Below are 9,119 nucleotides of genomic sequence, written 5' to 3'. Positions count from 1 at the left end.
TGAGTACTGTACAGTATGTGTGGCAGACAGGGTTCATACACACCTTCATTCATTTATATTTATTATATAAATTACACACCTGGAAGTCATGAAATTTAATTAGCATTTAGTGTAATTTATAGAAATCAGAGATGTCCAAAAAATACAAAATATAGTAAATCAACTTAACCTCAAATGTTTTGTCAAGTCCACATCAACATTTACTTTTAATTTTTCTCATTAGTACAGTACAAGTACTGTATTAGCATTATTCCTTTGATGTAAATACTGTACCAAACTAAAGAAATTATTTATAGTATGTATTTTTCTAATTGAATTAAATGAAAATATTGCACTAACATTTGATCATAAAAATTTGTTAGCGTGTCTCTGAAAATCCTCATGTACTGTACTTCTATACAGAATACTTAGAGGTGGTTCGTGATTCTCTTGCCACTGTGAGTGAAGACTGTAACACACAAATCAAAGAAGCGCACCGAGAGCTCGACATGTTATTACTTCACCAAATTGGTTGGCGGACCATCACGACAGAATTCAGGTTAATAGTTCCAACCTTTTATGTCTGTCCATGGGTCAATACAAAATGTCATTTTTGTTCATTAACTTAAAAAATTATTTACAGATCAAAACAAAGGTTGGTATGCAATACCATAAGATGGAAACAGTTTGATAAACACCAATACATGAATACGTACAGTTTTATTTCTTGAATTGTGGACCTTCTTTAGCTATATTCCTGTATGGGCATACATTACCTTCAGTAGCTGATAAATGGTCAAATGATAAATTAATAGTTTTTGTACATTAATAAATTTAATTGTATGCATTTGATGCACATACTGGTAATATATTAAGTATTGTTCAGTATACAGGTTGACAATCCCTTATCCGAAATCCTTGGGACCAAAGACATTTCGGATTTTGGAGTTTTTCGGTTTTCAGAATGGTTATTTTTTTTATTTTTTTTTTTATTTTTTATTATGTGTGTGTATTAGCCCACCCGAACCCAGATCACTGACCCACATCAGGGCTTGGGGGGGGCGAAAATATAATAAAAATTATAATAATACAGTAATAATTCATAGGTCTAGGTCGTGTTTCTCACTTTTGAAACTTTTTTCATTCTTGTATTTCTTTATTATTATTATTATTATTTTATTATTACAGTACTATTGTTATTATTATTAATTTTATTATTATTATTATTATTATTATTATTATTATTATTATTGTTATTATTATTATTTTATTTTGGTGTACTTTTATTAAAAATTTTATTTACTATGAATAATTATTATTATTATTATATTATTATTATTACTATTACTATTACATTTCTCCTCCCCCAGGCCCTGATGTGGATCAGTGATCTGTGCCCGGATGGGCTTTCAGAGCTTTTCGGTTTTCGGAATTTCGGATAAAGGGTTGTCAACCTGTATAACCTTTATGAACTTCACATCTGAACTTTCTAAACCCTCAAAACAATGTGATCACTTCCATCAAATAAGTAATTACAGTATGTGTTAGATTAATGCCAGTAAAATCAAACAGTAATGGCAGCTGCATATGTGCAAACCTTAGAATGGTACGGTACAGTGTACTGTATGCAAAATATGGGAGGTAAAAAGTACTGTATTTATGTACACTCAGTAAAAAAAATACCTTACAATTCTTGTGCAAAACAAAATGACACCACAAAGGAAGGTTTTTGATAAAGGCTCATAAGGCATACTGTTGTTCACCAATCAAATGCAACAAACTATTGTAATTTCATAATTTGAATTAAATAACTAAATTAGGCCTACCGTAATAGGTAGGGAATGTCTCACAATCACGCCTACCAACTCTAGCGAGACAACAGAATTGTTCAGTTCCAAATTCATCAGACCCCTCTTGAAAGATACTTTTTTTACCGAGTGTACACGTTATTTTGGTTCTTGTGAAGTCTGTATAAATGACGTATTGCTGGATGTTTACTGTCCATGTAATTGTGGTTTTTTGTTTGTACATAATAGTTTAGTACAGTACAGTTAATATGACATTCAAATGACGGCGGTGGAGTATAGTGGTGCCAGCTATGATGTCTCCTTATTTATCAAAGGCTTAGTTTTCAGTGTGCTGGATACATGCTGAATGCTGACCCTATCAAGCCACCAGGCCTAAGGGACCCAGTTTCACTTTCACTTCAGTATTGCATGAGATTGAATAACATTAAAATGTATTATAAAATCTTTAACATAATTGAAGTTTTCAGTAATACTTTCTCTACTTACAACTTTCTATTCACAGACTCTGCACACCTTTGGATGCACGGATAGCAGATGATGTATCAAATATGTTTTCTTTGCTGGCAGAGAATATTGAAGATGTGGTACAATATAATAAAGACAACCGAGCCTTTGAGGGAGTCAAGGGCACTAACATCACCATTGACACAATATGTGGCATAATGATGAATGAAGATGAAGAGCCTATTGACAGGTATGACACAGAACAACATATTCAAGTTTCTCATAGTTTGACATAATGATTCTTGATTTATTGATTTGTGACTTTACTAACACACTGAAAGTATTCACTGCTAAAGATTGAGTTACAAATATATGCAGTCTAGTATATTTTTTTACTATTCCTAAGGGATAATCAAGTAAATAAGGAAATAATATAGGCACACTTAGCTAACAGGTAAAATCTCATTGATGGCAGATAAAGTGAGTACTGTACTGTACTGTACATCAGTATGCTTTAATTTACTACAGTATATTTATTTAGCAAAACAGAGGATGAGATCTTCAAAACTCTACTGTATTTAATAATCATCAGAGTAATGTGGAGGAGAAAAATAATTTAAAAACATACATCTGTACAGTACTATATTGTTTTTATTACACTAGCAGGTCTATGCATGATATTGTTTCTAAGCTACGCAGTCACACTCACTCACAAAAATTTATTCCTACACTATTGGAAAAAAATCCTTTGTCTGACTTTCTTTAACCTAATTAAGTTTGATAAAATGTTGAGAATTTAGATGTCCAACTCTTGACTCTGACCTGGCTAAACACAATACAAATAATGTTTACATGCTATTTCCATGAACCTATTACAGTGGAGGCACAATAATACACATGGTAGGTACCAGAAGACATCACGAATTATCAAATCGTGAATTATAGTTTAATTTATTAAAATGGAAATACCTGTACAGGTAACTGTCAAAATATGCTCGGAAACCTGAATATCACTGGACAGAGTTAAGCTATCATGACTTTTACCTAGAAAATAGTTACATACATATACAGTACCATTTGACAGTACAGGTACAGTACTGAAACTGTTTCATGCTTAGGTTTTTAAATGCTGATTTTAAAGATAAATTTATGGTTTCCTGAGATTTGCAGTATTAATAAATTTCTTCTAATGTATTACAATATTTTTACTAGATATGCAGACGTCAACTCAATGATTTTGGATGTGTATGGGAAGCCATGTCTAGAGCACACATACCATGCCATGATAGAGGAACTGCAAGCCACCAGTTGGGAAAACAATGAATCTGTTGGGGGTAAGTGTATCAATATATGTGTGTATCCATTACACCATCATCCAGGTATCTCTCTGTCTGCAAATTGAACTACAGTACAGTAATTACCACTAAGCTGTGTCTGATTTTAGCAGAAACAAAGTACAGTAATCTCCCCATTAGCTGGAACAATTGGTACAGAGTGTTTCTGGGTTTGAGAGATTTCCGGGTACAGTATTGATACAAATTCTCTTATCCTCAGAAAAAATTGCACATTTACTGAATTTTTCCAGGCATTGGTGAATGTTTCTGCATCTAAACCACATATCTTGCACTAACACCATTGCTACAGAGGCTTAACTGCAGTCAAATACTACTGTACTGTACAAGTACAGTAGAATAAACTCCCTCTAACTTGGACTCGCTTAATCTGGATCCCCTTGTACACGGCCCAAGGATTTTGAATTATTAAATGATAAATACTCTGTAATAGCTTAGCAAAGAACTGTTAGTTGGCCACATGAGCATCTATGATGATCTGACAAGTACTTGTAGGTAGGCACTTTTGGTTTACTTGGTGGTTGAGGATCAAGTTGATCCTTATTTGGAACTACAGTACTTAGACTTATACACACACATATATAGAAATAACATCATATCCATAATGTGTAGTATTTTAAACACAGTGGAAATGAAGTTAGTGTGCAGTAAGATATCTAGGTTATTTTCTTCATCCTGTAGGTCGAGCGTGGATGTATCAAACGTGTACAGAGTATGGGTTCTATCAGAGTTCAGACTCGGAAAACCAACCATTTGGAGACAAGTTTCCCATTGAGTTCTTCATTAAGCAGTGTGAAGATATCTATGGACCAAAGTAAGTATCATTGCCATTCTATATTACTCTTTATTTATTTATTTTTGCAGTCAGCTGTTTATGGCATCTTCCACTTTGCTTAATGGGTTCCACAAAGTTTTAATAAGTGGCTTTAATATTATTTGACGAGGTGAAAGCTGGAGAGCTGCCTGCAGGTAATCATGGCTAACTCACAGGAGCTTGGAAAATTGCTGTAAAATTAAGGTAACTGAAATTGCAATATAGTACTGTACACAAATTTGTGATAAACAAGGATTATTTATCTGTATTTTTAAGTATTGATGTACTCCTAAATGACCACCCACATTAGAATAAATAGAACTATAATTTGAGTACAGTATATATACATTTCAAGAAATTTGAATAACTGTAGTGTACTACATTCCTGTGAATTAATTGGTGAGTGGTGTACAGTACTGTACAGTATTGTACTCTTTTGGTAAGTGTAACTCATTAAGTGTCAAGTGTGATTATATATGATTAAGTGGCACCTCCTAGACCACCCCCCTCCCCATGGCTATTACTGTATAACAAATTATCTTTTGTGCAGGTTTAACCTGAGTCTCCTAGAAGCTGGTGTTAAGAGAACAAACACAATCTTTGGAGGACGGGACCTGAAAGTGACTAGAGTTGTTTTCCCCAATGGCTCTATTGATCCCTGGCATGCCCTTGGGATTACTTCCGATATCAGCAATGATGCCACTGCCATCTATATAAATGGTAAGTCATTTTGTATTGTATTAAAATCATGTCTTAATTTCCCATGTTTATAGCAAGGTGACATGTTGAATTATCCCTCAGACAGTTCAATTATTTTTACTTAAAGGTAACATCAGTACTCATTAAGATTGCTCAGCATTGTTTTTTATATGGTTACCATGTCTTACAATGTAAATTGAGAGTGAAGAGTGTAGAGCAGTGGTTCCCAAACTGGGGGATGTGAGGTTAGTACGGGGGGGTGCACTACTCAGTCGAGTGTCCATACCTGGAGCTGGCAGACCTCCGCCCCACAAGGGGTCACAGCTCAAGGTTGAAGAAGCAGCAAGTCCAGAAAACTGTGAGGGCGAACTTTTTCAGAGTGAGAATAGTGAACTCTTGAAACAATTTACCGAGTGTGAGCTGTTTCAAGACCAGACTTGACCAGCACTGGAGCAGGTTCATATACATTCAGGAGCCATTACTTGCCAACAGTGTGTAACAGACGTGACCGACCATCCAAGCGGCTAATGAGCCGATCAGTGGTGAAGAGGATAAAAGTAAAAAGATGCGATAAAGCAGATCGTGTTTATCTGTACTGTACTGGCATTCTTTTTCTTTATTATGATAATTTCAATAAAATTTTGTAACATTAATTTACACAAGCGGTAGTCTTGTACTGTATGTCATATTATTTAGTTAAAAAATATACTGTACGGACTAAAATTTTAGCTACAGTATGTGAATTGTTCTTACAATATTCTTATACAATACTGCTTTAGCATTTATTAATTAATTTCTGTTACTAATTTACAAAATTGTGTTCCACCTCAAAAAATTAAAAGCAAAAATAAAGTGAGTTGGTAGTTGCCAGATACCACTGTCTGATTGAAAGTTTCTGGAAATTGGGACATCATTCATTTGGGCGATGTACAGGTTGTACCTCTCTAGTCCGGCATTCTGTGGTCCGGAAACTCCCGTGGTCTGGAACGATTTTAGTTTGCCCATAGAGAAAATTAATTTGAGTCTGGTACTGTACTATCGATGTTTGGCTAAATTTGGCCTTATTTACCCTACTTTTTTGGCAAATTACTACCTGTAATAAAGCAATATCCAAATAAACCAACAAAAATGACACAGATAAAGCTAAATAAAAACTAAAAACAACACAGAAAAGTTCTTATGTTCTACAGCTTTAGCTAGAGTTGAACCTGATGGCTTGGCAACTTCGTCATCTGAGTAAAAACACACACAACAACATTGGCTGTCTTTATGTTTTCAACTTTACCACCACTGGTGGGTAGAATTTTTGTTTTAAATTCAGAAACATTAATTAAAATATATATGAACAGTAAATAAGTGTTGCTTTTATATTCTTATGTAGAGTAATGACGATATGTTTACACATGTGCTCACTTACATACGTGATCTCACTTTTTTTTTTACCATTAATGGTTAGCTACTTCCATTGTTCCATTTATTAACATTAAATAATATTACTTAAAACAACCATATTAAGTTTACTACAGCTACAACCAGGGTCTTATTTTCTTCAGTTTTATATGTAGAACCAATCAGTCACTGGTTTTGTAAACATTAACGAAAACAATACCGTCTCGTCTCCTCGTGTGTTTTAATATTCCACGTATTATTAATGAATTGTTTTTGCCGTCAAAATTTTAAATTGTGCAGTGTTTCTTTTTTTGTCCAAATAAAAAACGTCAAATTAAAAACTCGCGAAATTTGAGAACCTACTGTACAACATTTAACCCTTCAATATGTCTTCAAAGAGACCATGAAGCAGTGAAAGTGGTGCTAGTGCTTCCAAGTGTATGCACAAGTCACTATCTATCCAGGAAAAGGGTGAATTTCCATGGTCCGGAAATTTCCATGGTCCAGCACTGGTCAGGTCCCGAGGTTGCCGGACTAGAGAGGTAGAACCTGTACATGTTTTGTGAGATAAGTTTTTTTGTGGAAAGGTCTGGTACGTAGTCCACCTTTTACTTTGGACTGGATTCACTTTGCAGAACCTCATCTCAAAATATATCTCCCATACTAAGTGAGGGATGGGTGTATGGTACAGTACTGTACACATATTACATATATGGAATTTTGCAATACTGTACTGTACAGTATTTGGATTCTGTTGGCTTGTGCAAAATATCGATATGGAAAGAATGACATTATGCAATGATGAGCTTAAATTTTGATTCTCAGGACCAAATAAACTAATTAAAAAATTCTGATAACTCTCTGTCTCATTACAAGGAACTGCCCACTGTGCCAATGAGTACCCAGACTCCCCAGACGATCCATCTCAGTTGACAGCTGCCAGGGAGGAGGTATACCAACTCATTACCCAGTGGCTTAATGAGGAATGAAGTGCCACTCATCTTCAATTTTAATTATTGCCACTTAATGGATGTGGTATAGGTTACAAAAACCTAATGTTAACACTAAGTTTTACCTTTGCATTTAATACTTGCAGTTAAGTTTTTGGTAAATGAAAATTTATATTAATGTGAAATTGCACTTTACTAATTGGACTGTATTGTGTTTAAATCTCTTCAGTATTATTCATAATAACCTGGACTATATTGAATTTTAAAGTTTGTTAAGGTTTTTAAATAAAATAAGTTGACTTTACCTGAATTAACTAAACTTTATCTCTACTTAAAATTTATACTCGTACAGTATTTCAGATTTTAGCTGTCCTTCAGTACACCAGCAAATATCATACAAAGTTCAGAAGTTTAATAAACAAATTTATTTATTCAAAAGACAGGTGTTTCATTAATCACTGTTGTACCTATTAAGGCATTCTGAAATTATGGACAACAGTTATTAAATTTCCAGATTTGTTTCATTTTTATTTTTTCAAGAAAACCCTTTCTGAATTAGGAGCATGGAAGCTAGAATAAAAAGCAACTTATTACTCCACTTCAGAGAACATTATGTTACAATAGAGATAACATACATCTAAATGCACTGGCACTGTAGCCAAGATTACATTTGGGAATGAATAAATGATAGAACATTTGCCTTACAAGCTTAGGCATCTCTTGATTTTATTCTTAACTGGAATAGAGAACCGAGTTCCCTTCCCACACACTCAACAATGAAAGGAGTACACATTGAGTGTACTTGTCATAAGTAAACAATCCTTGCCAAAGAGATGGATAAGCCACTAGCTGCTAATGCAAACTAATGGGATTAAACACTTGATTAGGCACCCTACATCATAACAGAATTGGGATTTACATGCATAAAAACTACTGCTCTAAAATCTACAACATGGTTGACAGCTTTCCATTTTCTGTGTCTTAAATGAAGCAGTGTGAAGATTCTGTTTTGGGTATTTGTAAAGGTATTTATACCACTACTGTATATTTATCAATTAAATTTTATTGGTTCGACTCAATCCAATTACAGGTTAACACAGTTGAACCTCTGATCTGACAACCTTGAGTCTTCATCAGAGCTGGATTATAGAAATTTCTGATTCACAGGTTCAAGGAAGTTTATATATGGTATAAGCTATTTTGTGAAAATTTCCTGGAAAACTAGAGTAAAGTACTCGGTTAGCTGATCTTCCCTGCATTCATTAACTACAATATTTAGTGCTTTATTTAATACAGGTAGTACAGTATTGTGATATGCAGCAAGTTTGAGGCCAGAAACAAACCAGATTCAGGAATTTTCTGAAATTGGCCTAAAATATGAAATAAAGTACAGTACAGTATAGAAAATATGTTGAAGGTTAGAGGATGCGGCTACCAGATGACTACAATGAAATCTACTGTACTGTACATACAAGTTTTTTGTTTCTAAAATCATTTTAAATTCTGAAACTATGGGGTATTGACACTAAGGTCATGGGGTCATTTATCCCTTTGTATGTCTCGGGAATACATCCCCAAATTATGAAATATGTTTCCGCAACACTCTGTATATCAACAACACAAAGTATAACTTTCATTGCAGAGACACATATGTAAACCACATGCACTTACAGTCATTCCTTTC

General features: G+C 34.1%; 1 protein-coding gene across 1 annotated transcript; it reads left to right on the top strand.

Annotated features, from left to right (window-relative positions):
- Positions 1-362: 362 nt before the first annotated feature.
- On the top strand, positions 363-7,955 carry LOC121873605 (putative serine protease K12H4.7; the record flags this gene model as incomplete). The annotated part of the gene is made up of 6 exons (XM_042377248.1): positions 363-538; positions 2,290-2,481; positions 3,444-3,565; positions 4,265-4,397; positions 4,948-5,117; positions 7,362-7,955. Coding segments are annotated over 6 exons (906 nt in total), but the record flags the coding sequence as incomplete, so codon positions are not given.
- Between the last annotated feature and the right edge of the window lie 1,164 nt (positions 7,956-9,119).

This window comes from Homarus americanus, unplaced genomic scaffold, assembly GCF_018991925.1.
Source record: "Homarus americanus isolate GMGI-L3 unplaced genomic scaffold, GMGI_Hamer_2.0 scaffold51640, whole genome shotgun sequence".
NCBI lineage: Eukaryota > Metazoa > Arthropoda > Malacostraca > Decapoda > Nephropidae > Homarus > Homarus americanus.
Note: the sequence above shows the minus strand (reverse complement) of the source record. Positions and strands in the feature narration are given on the sequence as shown.